The 15867-nt window shown below is 53.2% G+C and overlaps 1 protein-coding gene across 2 annotated transcripts; it reads left to right on the forward strand.

Annotated features, from left to right (window-relative positions):
* The first annotated feature begins 1478 nt into the window (after positions 1-1478).
* PRDM13 (PR/SET domain 13) lies at positions 1479-10386 on the forward strand. 2 transcript variants are annotated; one of them, XM_032105137.1, is made up of 4 exons: positions 1479-2689; positions 4364-4495; positions 4594-4714; positions 8079-10386. In XM_032105137.1, the coding sequence occupies exons 1-4, from the start codon at positions 2549-2551 to the stop codon at positions 9548-9550; spliced, it is 1866 nt and encodes a 621-aa protein (XP_031961028.1). In that variant the 5' UTR covers positions 1479-2548; the 3' UTR covers positions 9551-10386. The 2 variants fall into 2 exon arrangements, with proteins under 2 accessions (XP_031961028.1, XP_031961029.1); XM_032105138.1 differs by lacking the exons at positions 1479-2689; positions 4364-4495; positions 4594-4714 and adding an exon at positions 7439-7987.
* The last annotated feature ends 5481 nt before the right edge of the window (positions 10387-15867 follow it).

Here is a 15867-nt window from a genome sequence, read left to right on the forward strand (position 1 = left end):
CTTCTTGTTTATCCTTTTTTCCCCATTCAGGCCGCTGATCAAAGGGGTCATCTTCAGTTCCCCACATCCTCTCCCCCCTCCTCTTCCCAACCCTGCCGAAGTGAAAACGAACCCAACCCTGCTCCCGGGACAGTCCCTGGCGTTGCACCCCGGAGAGATGCGATCGATGGTCACCGATGCTCCAGGCAGAAGGCGCGGGGTGGGGCAGGGGCGACATTTATCTCGCGAGCGCACCAATACGGATCATTACTAAAAATACATTCACAGCCTACGCGGACTCAGTGCCGGCCAGCAGCCCCCGGAGCGGGCGGTGGCAGCGCCCCGTCCGGTCCCTGTCGCCGTCCCTTCCCGGTGCCGTCCGTGCGGGGGAGCCCCGCGCTTCCTTCCCCGCGCCCGCGGGCAGCGCCAAGGGCAGAACGGGCCGCACCGACCAGCCCTGCGCTCCCGCCGCTCTCTCGGAGGCTCTGATCCTTCAGGGCTCGCCCCGGCCGAGGCAGCGGCCGCCGGCGCCCCGGGAAGGCGGCCGGCCGTCACCGGGCGGGCTGGCAGCGCATCGCCGCGGCGGGCCGGAGCGAACGGCGGCCAGCGTGGGCAAATATCGCAGCAGCGGCGGCGACTTGCCAGGCTGAGCTTTAAGTGCTTTCCGGCCCGGTGAAGGGCAGGGAGAGGGGAAAGAAGATTTTTGCGACCGCCAGCTGGTGAAAGGTGCCGGTTCTAAAACCGCACCCGTTCCCACGTGCGCATCCCTGTGGCCTTTGCTCCCACGGTGCCACTCGTGACGGCGGCAAACAAATCCAGAGTAAAGCTACCACACACAATCACATCGAAAACGACGTGCCAAGGTTTATCTTGAAGAAAGCGGGGTTACTTGAGAAGAGCCCGCTCAGTTACCTGGCGTCTGTCGGCAGATGTACCTCTAAGCATAGCTTTTTGGTTTTTCTTTTGAAATTTATTAGGGCTGACTATTAGAAAAACGCCACGGGAAAAAAAAAAAAAAGAAAAAGAAAAAAAAAGGAAAAAACAGATCCAGATCTGCAATTGTTTCTGAAAGCAATGGATAAAATCTCCTGGGCAACTTTGCGACTTCTCCAAAGGAGAAAGGTTTAGAAATCTTCTTTTTGGAGTGTTATGAGGTATGGAGTGGAGAAAACCTGCCAGCAGGAACTAGACAGGACTATAAAAGCGAAAGTGGAAAATTGAATTTGTTACTGTCCTCCTTGGTCTGACATGCACATCCGAACTGTTCCATGCACGCAAGAAAAAAGTCGCACACCTTTCCTTTTCAGCTCCTGGAAAATTCCTGGGGCATTTATCCAGCTTGAGTTATAAAATGACTTAATCCTAGCTCTTCGTTGTATCTTAATTAAAATATTTATGCAAAGAGGAGGGACACAGGCTCACACTCTCTTCAAATAGCTTCGTTCTGGCTTTATTTACAGTTGCTTTTTGCAGGTTCCACCTCCTAAAGCGGTCTCGGTGCAAGAGATTTTGCGTGTGGGCGAGGAACTTGTGGATGCATTAAAAGAGGAATCCAGCTGCACACTGTTTGCTAGACATCTGTGTTATCTGCTGGCCGTGCCTGCCTGTTTCCTGGTAGCTGTATGTCTCTATTTCCTCCTGTCTCTATTTCTTAATCGCACGAATTACAGACACAGCTTCCCCAGCACTCGCAGGTGCAGCGATTTGTGTTTTACAAGGGCTGCGGCGGCTCATATTTTGTGCTATTCATCCTCCTTAAGGATCAAAGCTCTTCTGAACAGATTACTGGCTTGAAACCAAACCACTGAAATGGTAATATGGTCGTTCTTTAAAAAAAAAGTGTAGGTATTTTCTGGTGTTTTCCCATCAAGTACCTGCCCAATTTCTGTATGGCACACGCCGGGAATCAATAGAAGTTAACAAGTCCTCAAAACATTCCCCATCTCTTTGTTTAATCTCCTTTACAATAAAGCCAAGGGAAGAGAATTAAAAATCTTTGAAGTATATTAAACCTCAAAAGGCTCAGCCAAGTAGACTTAAAATAGTCACTTATTTTCCAAAACTGGTTTGTCGAGGAACAATAAAAGGAAGTAAAATTTATGGAGAAATTATACAGTGGATTTGTCACTTAAAATATCGTAACTGTCTCGGGGACAATACCCCATGCTGAGGATTAATGGTCCCTCCAGACCTTTGATTCACCAGCGCCTTTTCTTTGCCCTTGACAAATTGGATTTTTAGGAATGGGAAGGTCGCCTGGCCCATTGTCTGCCAGCCATTCACTCTGCCTGATTATGCAGGAGGGTTAGGGAAAGGCTCCATGTGACCCTCTTGGATGGGACTCCGCAGCTGCTCGAGGAGCCAAACTCTCTCACCAAACTCTGCGCCCCAGAGCATCCCCCTGCCAAGGGGTACCCCTCCTGCTCCCGTTGAAAAGCCGGCGTCCACACAGCGCCGCGTCACTCTGCGGGCGGAGATACGCCTGTGCTCATCCTCCCGCCGCCTGCCGCTGTCACTCCGGCCCCCTTAAGTAGTTGGGGTTCCCGAGCGCTCACACGCAGCGGCAGCGATGCAAACCAGCAGGGCTCCGGCCATCAGCGTCAACGCGGAGAGCTGCATCCCGGCTGGGCTGCGCCTGGGTCCTGTGCCGGGCACCTTCAAACTGGGAAAGTACCTGTCAGACCGCAAGGAGCCAGGACCCAAAAAAAAGGTATTTTCCTACGGTCTCTCCTGCACCGCTGGACCTTGATTATTCGTTGACTCGGGGGAAGCCGGCTTTGGGAGAGGAAGCTGCTCTTCCCCCGTCTCTCCTCGATCCTCCCTTCTTAGAGCAAGCCAGGAAAGCAAAGGGAAGCATTTCCAGAACGTCCTGAGGTGTCTCCCCGTGGTTCTGCCAGGAAAGCCTGCCCGCCCGTGCCCTCTCCCCCTCCTCCCCAGTGCCGGGGCCCCCAGCCCGGCCGGCCTCCGGAGCGAGGCCAGAGGACACGGGGGCTCTCCCGGAGGAGCGGCCGCGCCTCCCCCTTGGACATAGACGTGCTGGAAGCGCCGCCTGAGCCCCGTGCCCGGTGTCGGAGGGCCCTGGTCCCGCCACCCAGCCCCCGACCCCGGAGCTCCTCTCACTGGGGCATTGCCCCTTTCCCTGGTAGAGCCAGGACGTGCCACGGCCGGCTCCTCGCTCCTGGAGCCCCCGAGAGACGGGGACACGCGGCTACCACAGCCCCCGGGTTTTGTCCCAGGAAGGAGCAGGGGCAGAGGCAGATGCACCGATTTATTTCTGCGCTTGGCTCGGATTTGTGCCCTCAGTCCCTCTCCCCGGCCGCGAGTCTTTTGGCTTGGGCCTGAAGGGAGGGCGGGCGAGCGGGCCGGGACTACCCCGGAGACGGCGTCGGGGTGCAGGTCGCAGGTGTCGGGGCAGCCCAGCGCAGTTCGACCTCCCCCCAAAGCCCGGAGCTGCAAACAACCCGCACAGCCGGAGCGGGGGGGATGGCGGCCAGCCGGCTACCGGCTTCGGGGTCAGCCCATGTCCGAGCGGAGGAGCGAGGAGGAGGTGGTGAAGGGCTCTCACCCTGTTCATCAGGCTCTTCAGGGGGCTGCGGATGAGATTCCTCCTTTCGCCCCCCGGGCAGCCGCGGCTCACGCGTTCCGCTCTGATTTTTAATGCACTTTAATTGTTTTTAAACGCTCTGCCAGCCCACTCAAATTTATTTCTCATCTGGCTCCCTTGGTTTCTCCCTTTAGACTGCTTTGTTCCGATGACTTTTATTGCACGGTCATTCAGGGAATGGGCACTTCATTTTCTCTTTGTATGGGCAAGCAGATTATGAAGTATGGGGCTACAGGGACTTTGTAGCTAAGCAGAATCTTCTCCCCTTTCCCCCTCCCCGTCTCCCGACAAGTCCTGCATGTCGCAATGGTTTTGCACGGACTCAGAGACTGCACAAATTCTTTAAAAAACCCCTAAAAATCGTACCTGGGCATTTAATATAACGATAAGCAAAATGTAGCAGCTGCAACTGGACAAGGTGCGTTTGGACCAATGCGACCCAAGGGAAAAATCCCGTTTCCCCTTGCGGGGCACGGGGTCTTCCATCCTTACCCCCCAGAGCTGCAACCCCCGCTAGGGCAGCCGCATCTCTCCCAAGGCACCTGCGAGCCGGGGAATGTCCTACCCAAAGGTGGGTGAGGATGGAAGCGTCAAAAGGGCGGCAAAATGAGATGCTCTCGCCGCTGCTTTCAGCTGCGATGCTCAGCCCCCTGCCGAGTGTGGGGAAGCAGCCCGACGGGCCAGGCAGAGCGGGCTGGCAGGCAGGGGGACGAGTAAGCTTTTTGCTCTCTTTGTGTTTCGTCTCACGTGAAAATGGCAACAGTGTCGCCTGTTTTCCAGGTGCGGATGGTCAGAGGGGAATTAGTGGATGAAGCCGGGAGCTCAGCTCTGGAGTGGATAGGGTTAATCCGGGCTGCCCGAAACTCCCAAGAGCAGACACTGGAGGCTGTTGCGGATCTGCCAGGAGGACAGGTACCCCACCCGCGGCTCCGGGCTGGCCTGGCACCTTTCTCCACCACCTGCCTCCCCTCTCAAGCCTCCTGAAGAAGTTTGCTTTCTTCCCTTCCCAGATTTTCTACCGGGCGCTGCGAGATGTCCAGCCGGGAGAGGAGCTCACCGTCTGGTACTCCAACCCTCTGGCGCAGTGGTTTGACATCCCCGTCACGGCCACGCCGACGCACGACGAGAAAGGTACAGATGTGGGCACTCATTTCCGAGCAACCAAATTAAATGAAACAAAACAAACCCTCCTTAAATGACACCTTTGCCGGGAACTCAAACTGCGGTAGGCAAACGTGGGCCCTCAGAAAAATAAATGCCAGTACAGCTGCCGTGAATTTAACCCACCACCCTTTAAACTAAGACTCCATCTGCTTACATTTAAAGGGTGATCTATTAACTCGGTAGCGTATGGAAAGGCCCCGTGCCTCGACCTGTTCCGTCATCGGCCCGATTTAATGATCCTTTGATAGGCAAATGGGGTTTCTGTGAAACGTCGTTATAGTTGGTATGCGAGACAGCAAATTGGCTCAGTAGTTTCTAAAAACATCGGGTTTACCTTCCGTGTTCAGAGTTTCAGAGACTCTTTTCAGGTTCTCTTGCGGGTAGATTCACACAGTCAAGTCAAAACCGGGCAGTACTGGGCAGTCCCTGTAAATTAAGATACATTAGGTAAAAAGTCGGCGTCAAATCACACTGAGATCAGGATATCCAAAGATATCGGGAAGGGGAAGACACCCGTCTGGGACGGCTTGTTTCAATCCGCAGATCTATTCTTAGCTGGAATTACACCGGTGTTAACAAAATGATAAGGTGGCAGCACATTAAAAGTGAGGGAAAAGAAGACGAAGCGCTTCAGTGTTCACCTGTCGGGCTTCTCCGGCGGCAGGCACCCCCTCCCATTGGTCCTGGGTCCGGACGCTCCCTGGGGCGCCGGTGGCGGCAGCTGCCTGGGGGTACTCCCTCCCCTCAGGCTCGGCCCGCTACGCGGGAGACGAGGGAACCCCAGATGCTCCTGCTTGACGCAGAAAAATCCTTCAGCTTGGCGGTGTCCCCAGGAAGGGAGGGCGTGCACGATCCGGGCAGGGGCTGTCCCCTCCCCCCCGCCACGGCTGGCCGCTCCGCAAGGTGACCAGGGTCCGGCCCGAGGGGACGGCGGCGGGAAAGCCGGGCTTTGGCTATTGTATCCCATCGACTCCTACCATGTGCAAGAACCCAAATCCCTCCTTGTACGAAAACTACACCCGGAAAAGAAACTCTTGGTCACGTCTCTGTCCCCGCCACGTCTAAGGGCAGTGAGGCCATGGATCTGCCGAGGGTCACCCCCTCGAGAAGCCCGGCGAACTTTCGGTAGCAAGGAGGACACGACGCTGGGTTGTGTCCCACTCGTTTCCAGCAGCCCTTGACTCCGGATGGTACCAGCGCTACTCGGAGGAAAAAACTAAAGAGCTCAGGTCTGCAAGAGGATCCCAGCGTGCGGCATCTGACTCGCCCCGTCGAAGCAAGGCTGAGTTGCAAAGTGCCCCTACGGATCTGCTATGTCTTCAGCCCCACAGTTTCCAGACTGATTAATACAGACTCAGAAAAAGTGTATCAGCATGCTGAAGCGCTCTTCTTTTAATGATCGTATGCTGAAAAAAAACCCGAAAAATCAAAACAAACCCAAACCCCGAAACCCCCACCAACCGAAAAAAGAAAGTGGAAGAAATTCAGAGGTGTTTTTTTTTTTTAAACACAAAACGAAAAAAACAAATCAAATCAAAAATTTGGATTTCTTCTGTGCTTAACTCCATTGATTTGGGTCACCGCTGTGAGAAAGGGGGGGTTTTAGTGTTTTTTTTTTTGGTTTTTTTTTTTCCCCCCCCCTCGAGCGGTGCTTGTTGAACTGGAGCTGAGCCGGGGAGAGCGCTGGGCCGGGCTCGGTGGCGGTCGGGAGCCGGTCCCGACAATCTTTTGCCGAGGATACCAGGGCCTCGCTGCGCCGCTGAAGAGACCTGCAAAGGCAAACGTAGACAGCGGAAAGGAGTGGAGGCCCGTGGCCGTCCTCTTTTCCATCCGTACCGCTCCTTTACCCGTTTTCCGATGCATGGTAGTGGCATTGCCACAGTGGTTCCTCCTCCCGTGGCCGCTGCCTCTCCGGGGCCCGGGCAGACACAATCCTGTCTCTCTCCCTCCTCAATGGGGAGAAAAACAACGTCCAACGCCTTCACAATGCTGCGAGGACACAGGCGGCGAGATACACGCAAGAGCGCGGGATGCTTCCACGCGAGTTCGCACACGAGTTTCCCGGGGAGAGCGAAGATTCCATTTGCATTTTCCACCCGCAGCGGACACCGGCTCATGCCGGTCAAAAGCCGTCTCAGGAGGCTGGTCACGGCCATCGCATCCACCCCGGCGACTCGCCCCCCTCGGGTGCCCCGACAGACGCGGGGCGCGATGCAAGGTCTCACCCCCATCATCCCCCACGGGATTCCCTGAAACGTGAGGAGCTGCCCCCGGGCCTGGAGCGGGCTCTCATTTCCGTGCGGCACTTGGCCTCACTTTAGGTGTTTCTATGCATTAAGCTGCGGGGTGAGGGTCAGCTGGGGACGGTCAGGGTGGGCAAGAGCTGAAAGGGAAATTCGGAGGCTTATCAGCGTAGTATGGTGACTGGGAGAAACGAGAGAGAGAAAGATGGATACAAAGAGACAGAAAAGGAGAAGAAAGGAGAGAAGGGAGAGGGGACGGAGAAAGAGGAAGGGAAGGAGAAAGAGAAGGGAAAGGAAAGGGAAAAGTGGGGAGAGAGAGGAAGGAGGAAAGGAAAGGAAAGGAAAGGAAAGGAAAGGAAAGGAAAGGAAAGGAAAGGAAAGGAAAGGAAAGGAAAGGAAAGGAAAGGAAAGGAAAGGAAAGGAAAGGAAAGGAAAGGAAAGGAAAGGAAAGGAAAGGGAGAGGGAGAGGGAGAGGGAGAGGGAGAGGGAGAGGGAGAGGAGTGCAAGAGAGAAAGAAAAAGATTCCTAGACAGACAGGTGGCCACAGAGGCGGCGTTTCACCGTCGGGGCTGGGGAGATGCTCCTCCTTGGGAGAACCCTCCCTACAAACAAGGCCAGGAGGAGGAAAGAGGACCTTGAGCCTCTGCGGTGTCGGGCAGTCACCACAGCCGCGGCCACCGAGGTCTGTTCCGCTTGAGAGAAGTCGAAATGGGACGGGGCACAAAGGGCATTGTCCTCTGAAAGGGAACGATTACATATGGCCCATACATATCGGATATTGTCTCGCCGCGTAATGAGGGGCTCACGATCATTAGATTGGCCTTTGTTCGGTGCAGCCGACTCCCTGACATACGCTACCTCCTCTGCAAACGCCAACAGATGGGCCCTCCGACAGACGACTCGCGGCAGCAGCTGCTCCCCCCGGCCCTACGGCACTCCGCTCGCGGGAGCTCAGCCCGGACCGCGCAGCGCCCGCACCGCTCCGCACCGTGGCACAGTACGGCGGGGGCGGGACGAGGCGGAGGGAGAGGGGGGATGCGCGGGGATGCGCGGCCGCCGCTGACGGGTCTCTCCGTTTGCCTCCGCAGGGGAGGAGCGGTACATCTGCTGGTACTGCTGGAGGACCTTCAAGTACCCCAACAGCCTCAAGGCCCACGTCCACTTCCACTGCGCTCTGAGCCACGGCCGGCCCTTCCTCCATCACGACCACGGCCGGCACGCTGCCACCGCCTTCGGCCTGCCCCCCAAGGAGCCGCCGGCCGCCTCGCTGCGCGGCCACCCGCCGCCCGGCTGCGGCCCTCGGGAGGCGGTCAAGCGGGAGGCCGTCGCCGCCTCCCCGCCGCTCGCCAAGCCGGCGTTGCCCAAGCGGGCGGCGGGCAAGGAGGAGCAGGAGCGCGCCCTGGACATGAGCGTGGGGGCCGCCCGCGGGCCGGGGCCGCTGCTGGGGCCGGCGGGCGGTAACGGGCTGGCGCTGTGCCCCGGGGCGCGTTCGGCCTTCCGCCCCGCCGGGTCGCTGCGGGAGGAGGCGCGGGGCGCCGCCGCCCTCGGCTTCTCCAAACTGCTGGGGGGACTGAAGGCGGGACGCGCCGCCGCCGAGGCGCCGCCTAAGTGCGGAGCGCTGCCGGGTGAGGCCGCCCCGCAGGCAGCGGCGGCGGCGTCTGGGCTGGCTTGCGGCGGCGGGCTGCGCGCCTTCCCGCTGCTGTCGCCGCTGGAGGAGGCCTCGGCCTTCCGGCAGGTGGAGCGGGGGCTGTCCGCGGCCGCGCTGCCGCCCGCCCGCTACCCGCCGCTGCCCGGCGGGGCCCTGGAGCGCTTCGCGCTGCCGCCCTTCGAGGGGCTGAAGGCGTACGCGGGGGAGTGCGGGCTGCCAGTGATGCCGCTCACCGTCTACAATGGGGAGCTGCTCTACGGGGCCGCGCCCTACTATCCGCTGAAGCTGCACCTTGGCGGCCTCCTCAAGTACCCGGAGTCGGTGTCGTACTTCGCGGGGCCGGCGGCGGGTCTGCACGCCGCAGAGCTGGGCTCACTGGCCAGCATCGACCGGGAGATCGCCATGCACACGCAGCAACTCTCCGAGCTGGCGGCCGAGAAAGGCCGCGGGAGGCTGGAGACGCTGCCGGCGGGGGCGGCGGGGGCGGCCGGAGGGAAACCCAAGACCGGGCACCTGTGCCTGTACTGCGGGAAGCTGTACTCGCGTAAATACGGGCTGAAGATCCACATGCGGACTCACACCGGCTACAAGCCACTCAAGTGCAAGGTCTGCCTGCGGCCCTTCGGGGACCCCAGCAATCTCAACAAACACATCCGCCTGCACGCCGAGGGCAACACGCCCTACCGCTGCGAGTACTGCGGCAAGGTGCTGGTGCGACGCCGCGACCTGGAGCGGCACGTCAAGTCCCGGCACCCGGGGCAGAGCCTCGGCAAGGCGACCGAGGACAAGAGTGACTCTGGCTACGCGCAGCCCGAGCAGGAGCAAAAGACTGATAACGAGAGCGACGTGGACGTCTGCTTCACCGACGACCAGAGCGACCCGGAGAGCGGCAGCCGGCACCGCGAGCAGTGATGCGGGAGGCGGCCGGGGCGGGGCGGGGGTGAGGGGAGCGCTGCAGCCCTCCCTCCCTATTACTCTGGGCTCCCAGGGCGGTCCCATGGGAGGCCGTGTCGCGGAGGAGCGCGGACTGGCGGGCAGAGCCGCCGGCGGGGCGGGCAGGGGTGCGCGGGCGTCCCCGGGTTCCCTCCGCAGCGTCTCCCCCGGCGCTGTAGCTGCGGTGCCGGTTCAGGGGCGGGAGGGCGAAACCCTGGCGGGCCCGGGATCCCGTTGGACAGGAATCGCATCCCGATAGGCGCCCGCATTTCAGTGGCCATATATTTTTATTGTACCTTTGTGTCGAGAAAATTGTGCCTTTTGGAAACGATTTTTTTCTATGCGCTCTCCCATCACTCGTTCCAGCGGTCTGAGCCGTGGGGCTTAGCAGCACACCCGGGTCTGCAAGCGCCTCTGGCACCTGTTCACTTTATTTGACACCTCACCTGTGCTTGCTCGGGTCCTAATAAAGCAATACCAACAGCTTTTTGGAAACGCAGAAAAAAAACAGGCAGCAAAAAGCCATCCTTGCAGCACTGAAGAGGTTCGCATAACAGGTGCACCATTTGATCGAGTTGCAATTATTTATAACAGATAATATTTGAGTAACAAATGTAAAATAAATATTAAAAAGCATGAATCTAAAAGCACGCACTATATAATTTTAAAGGAAATACACTCTCTGTTTGGTAGAATACAAATGTGGTGTATGTTTGTTTTCTAATGAACGATGTACAGTGGATACAGTATTTTGGTCTTGGTTCCAGTTTGTCATGCGGTTTTTTAAAAAAAGAAATAAAGTTACTGACAAACTACTGCTTGCCTAGTTGTTAACTGAAGTGCTGTCAGCAGGATCTCGTCTTTCTCCACGATGCTTCTGATGATCAGAAGCTCAGACCCATCTGCATACAGCGTCTTTGGTTCAAGCTCTAAATAACTTGCCCCTGAATATATTGTCTGAGCATTTGCCTTCTCTCACTCGGCAGAGCCAAAGGGTAAAAATCCCAAATCCAATCCGTTCTTCTCTGTGCCTAGGATTTCAGAAATTTTTTTTGTTTGTTTTGTTCTTTTTTGTTTTGCACAGGGCGAGGGCAGAACTGTTAAAGGCTGAACATTATTAGTCTGTTTTTATCTGTTTGCACTCAGTCAAACGTGCCCTTTTTTGCAAACACTTTTCTTTAGAATTGTTGTTACTTTTATTTGAGGGGAAAGTCTTAATATTCTTTATTATGAAAAACCTTAAAATAAAGACTGTCAGAAAATTACCTGTTTCCCCTGGCAGCTCCTCCAATTCACCAGGCAAAAGGATGCAACACTGCCGACAGCGACCCGCCAGCTGTGACTCGCCAGCTGTGCGGGTCTGCCCTCTCAGGTCCGAGCTGGGGCTTTCCGTGTGCCCTCGGGCAGGCAGAGAGCCAGAAGGGAACCCCACTTTTTGGTTTGGCATAGCTCACAACTCTGAACCAGACGGTAAATCTCTGATTGTTCGATACACTTAAAAGACTGTGAGTTTCCAGAATCGAGCCCTATTTCAGTTCAGGATGTAGGCGATGGAATGTAAAATACAAACAAAACACTTTCAGTATCTGAGAGAATTTCAGACACAAATCTGATCCTTCGTTTGCTCACTTAAGACTATACCGTGCTTGACAGCAATCGGAAGCGGGAATTCAAATGCCGATCTTGAATTTTCTTTAAAGGTTTGACGCTGTAGCGCTTTTTCCCCCCCTTATTTGGGCTAGTGCACCCACTTACTCGATTCATTTTATCCCAAAATGCAAGTTGTGGTTCTGACATGAAAATAAATGGAAACCCCCTCTCCTGCAGAGAGCAGGATCTTGTTCATCTGTTGGTGGAGTCGAAAATCCTGTTGTCATTTACAGCACCGTCAGCAGGACCTGGAATATTTCCCGCCAGTTCTTTATTTCAATATATTGGTCTGCTGCCTTCCTAAAGGAAGGCACCCATCTTGGAGCTGCTGCCGGGGAAGGAGGTGTCATGTGTGCTCTGAGATCGTGGAAAGGGTATAATAATTAAACTGTGATACAGAAAATATTTTCGTGTATGTAGAGTTTGTGAGTAATAGAAATGTCCCATCAAATACTTGGGCCACCTTTACAAAAAAAAAAAAAGAAAAAAGAAAAAAGAAAAAGTACTCCAGAGAGTTAATTTGTGTTAATTAATGGTCGATATATATAATAATCAGTCTTTGAGTTAAGAAAAAAACCAAAACCTGAACTAAATATAACCAGCCTCAAATAACCAAAGTCAAGTAAAAAAAAAAAAAAAAAAAGGAATAACATATGGTTTGTCTGGGGGTTTTTTCTCTTTTTTTTTTTTTTTTTTCCCCCCCCACATTGCTATGCAGTGGCTGCATCGAAATACAAAGTACAGGCGGAGACACGCGGAGAAATACTGCCACATTCTCCTTTAGGGTCCCATTCCTGCGACGTTCCTAGCGGAGACGCACCCTCCAGCACGGGTCCGCGGGCAGGGGCAGAGGGCGAGCCCCGGTGACCGTCCCGGGAAGCCCGAGCGCTTCCGATCCGCGCGCGGCGCTCCCACAGCCCCTCGTGAGAAGCGCCGGCTGCTTGGTGCTATTTTTCATTTTCTCCCGTCTTAAATTTTATTTTATTAAATTTTACTACATTTTGGGTTATTTTATTCAATTTTGATTTATTTTGTTTTATTGTCCCTGTCAGGCCCAGGGATGAGGCGACAACGTTCTCCCGAAACCTCCGTGATCCGGGCGGCGTTGGAAGCCTGGGCCGCAGCCAGGGCCAGGGAAAGCAGGATTTCAGGCGGAAAGCGGGCGCGGGTCGGCAGCCGCAGCCCCAGGGCTCCGGCGGGCTCCTCGGGATGGAGCTCAGGGCCCGCCGCTCCCGCTGCTCTCCCGCTGCTCTCCCGCTGCTCTCCCGCTGTTCTCCCGCTCATGCCGGGCGCGCTGAGAGCCCCGGGCGCCGCCGCTGCCCCCGCGCCCTCCCGCAGCCCCGGCCCGCGCCGCCAGCGAGGGCGCTGATTGGCTGAGCCCTACGGCGGCCCGCGCCCCCATTGGCCGGTGAGCGCCGAGCGGCCCCGCCCCGCGGCGGCGGCGCTGGGAGGGGCCGGGAGTGTCCCGGGGCCCGCCTGCGGCCCGGCGGGTTGCAGCTCCTGGGCTCATTGAGTCATGTGCCGGTTCCCGCGTCCTTCGGTTTCCCTGTGGGCAAATTTGGGTCTGAAGGGAGGTGAGAAAAACTGCAGGTCTCAGGGTAGGTGCGGAGCTGATGGCAGGGCCAGCCGGGGCACAATACCCGCTGGGTTTTGAGTTCTTAGCTTCTCTAGGTCTACCATTGCGTCTGGATGGCTACCATTTGTGGCTAGGGAAAAACAAAAACAAACCCACAAATTTTACTTTTTGAATTTGTAACTACTGATAGCTGCAGTAAAGCAGGTATGTCCTCTGTGTTTTATAATAAAGGAGAAAATAATTAACCACATTTGCAGGAAAAAAACCGTGGAAAGCATAGGCAGAAAGAATGGTGCTGAGACTGAAGAAAGATTAACTCCTTTAAAATATTACTCATTGAGATGCTTGTTTGCTTAAGGGCCATAAACATTAAATGACAATATTTCTCTATTTTATTTTCTATGGGAGGACTCCGGTTTTTTGAATCAAGTTGAACAGGGAACAATGAAAGGCTGCATTTTGTCTGTGAAGGATAGAACATTATTGCTTGTTGGAAATTTAAGAGCCAAGAGGAATAAATACACTGAGATGATTTTTGGACATTATTAGAAACTAGTCTAAGCATTTTGCAAACTGCTCTTTCAGTTTCCAAATATTCACACTCAGCCGCAGCTATTCTTGCAAAAGCAATTGATTTCTGTAACATCCCATTTTTTAAATTTGGGAAGCAATTTTGATGGTTATAGACTTGCCCTGTATTAGCCTGTTCATAGAAACACCATCAAGAAGTCTGGATGCGTCTGGCAGGGGGTGCAAAGAATTGCCAAGGAGCAGATTGTAAGGATCTTGAGGGTAATTTTGGTTTTCAACCAAACTTGGTTTTGGCACAAAACTCTGTCATGTATCTTACTAGTTAGTGCTGTAATTGCTGTTGTATCCATTGCCTGAGGATGCACATGGGAGATGTGAACGACCAAGCTGTAGGGCAGGGTCTTACAGACCAGGGATCTAGGTCTTACTCCTCTAACCTTGCTGAATGGGTTTAAACCTAGGCTTGAGTTTACAGCTTCAAACAATGTCTAAAATTTCTTGATCTTGTGAAGGTGTTGAACGCCTGCTCTCCCCAGTGAAGTTACTGGGACTGATTTAAAATCTGCCAGGTTCTTTCACATGTAACTGGGATAGGTGTAGTCTGCTGTAATGCCAGTGAGTTTAGATTTTGAACTGGTTGATTGTACAGTACTCAGGGAGGACTTGATCTCTTTAAACAAGGAAATGGCTCTATATACTTAGAGGAATATAGTTTCAAAGATTTTTGTATTAAACTCATATTTTAAATCCACACACATGCACACACACATGATCTGTTCAGAAAGCTCTGCTGTAGGTATGAAAATATGTGTGGTCTTAAGGGTCCCTTTTAATGGCTGCAACTTTAGTGTGGCAAAGAAATGATTTATTGATCCAGAAAAACCTATGAGTTTGTTTGGGTGCGTTCATGCTGAAAATATTTCCAGGGAACGGTTTTTGGTTCTTTTTTCACTAGAAGTTATGTGCTTGGAAGTACATTTTGAAATAGTCACTGGTTGTAAGCTGTATTTGTACTTATATTGTACTTTCAATATAAAAAAGAATCCCCACACCTGTATCTGATGAAGTGACCAGCAAGCCTTAGATTCATTCTTCCTATGTGCCAGGGAGACATGAGGATGGGAGAAAATCTAATTACACTTGGCTTCAGGTCAGGGAATGGTGAAGGTCAAGAATTCTGTCTGAAAAGAGCAGTTCTACACTTGACTGTGAGCAGTTACTTTCTGAATTTTCACCTGAAGGTAAAGTTCAACATGTCAAGGTCATGTTCAAGCTCACTGGAGTTCATTGGACCATATCAGATAAAATCTACAAGCAACAGAAATGCTTTCAGGTATATTCAAAGTCAAGCCAATGAGGAATGATTCCCTACAGCATATATAACACTATAAACTTGTATTTTACAAGAAACTGGAGAAAGTTTCTTAACAACTGAAAAAAGCCATAGCTGAAGAAACAGATCACTAGATCTGAGTTGTACATTCATCTACATTTAGAGCTGATATTCTGGAATGTTATGGAAAGCTATGAACAAAGTTCATAAACTTTTTATGTAGCTTTGCGTATGAGTGTGGCTTTTTGATGTTTAAATTTTCATTTTTTAAGTCTGTTCTGTTCGGAATGTATTATTCTGTTTCAAGGGTAGTGGAAGGGCTTTCATTTATCTTCTTTTTGAGAAATTGTAGACTGCTTGCTCTTGAAGAAAGTGGTTTGGTAGCAGGTAATTTGAAGTCCTGATCTGAAACGGAGTAAACGTGATTTAAAAAGACAGCATCAATAAAGTGAGGTTCAGAGTGCTAAGGAATAATTCATCCCTGTTCTGTTGTTTGCATCACCTTAGTTTCCTTGCAGATGGCTAAGCAGTTGCAAGGAGAAAACTTTAGGAAGAATGGGAAGAGGTGAAGTCTTTATACTCCTTTGTAGTTTTAAAACCTGCTGGTGAGTCAGAGCAGCAGAGGCCTGTGTTTTAGCTTTGGACTGGTTTTTACAGCATGAACAATTTTTTTTTGCTCTGTTCAGAAAATTGGAGGACTAAAAATATGTTTCAGCTCGCAGTCCTCCCTTTCTGTGTAAAACTTGCGCTTACCTGTTTTTCAGTAGTCTAAACTATGCAGTAGCTCACCAAAACAAATAACCAAAAAAGCAGATAGTGTATTTTTTAGTATACTTATTGAAAAATCAAAGAGGCTGGACACTCTGGGGTTTTCAGAGGTACTCCACCAAAGATCTTGCCAGCTACAGCATGGGGCTAAAGCGTCCTGTTGGGAATGCACATTTGCAGCTGAGCAGCAACTTAGAATTGTGTCTGAGTAGCTGCACGGCTGATGGTTGGCCTCCAGTTTGTGCTTGTTATTTCTCCAGAGAGCCCCTCCCTCCTTGCAGAAACAAGCAAAACTGACATTTTTTGATAGAAGCAAAGGACTGTGGGGACCTTCAGCCTCTGGTCTGAGTTCAGGCAGGATTCTGGTTGCAGCTCACAGCACCCTGTGGCCCACAGTGACAGCTGTCTTTGTCAGTGCCCATAAGGAAAACTACTTCA

The sequence above is a fragment of the Corvus moneduloides genome, chromosome 3, assembly GCF_009650955.1.
Source record: "Corvus moneduloides isolate bCorMon1 chromosome 3, bCorMon1.pri, whole genome shotgun sequence".
In the NCBI taxonomy this organism is placed as follows: Eukaryota; Metazoa; Chordata; class Aves; order Passeriformes; family Corvidae; genus Corvus; species Corvus moneduloides.

Coding starts and splice junctions, on each gene's coding strand:
- PRDM13 (XM_032105137.1), top strand. CDS start 2,549: ATGCAAACCAGCAGGGCTCCGGCCATCAGCGTCAACGCGGAGAGCTGC. Junction 2,690..4,363: donor AGCCAGGACCCAAAAAAAAG/GTATTTTCCTAC, acceptor CCTGTTTTCCAG/GTGCGGATGGTCAGAGGGGA. Junction 4,496..4,593: donor CGGATCTGCCAGGAGGACAG/GTACCCCACCCG, acceptor TTCCCTTCCCAG/ATTTTCTACCGGGCGCTGCG.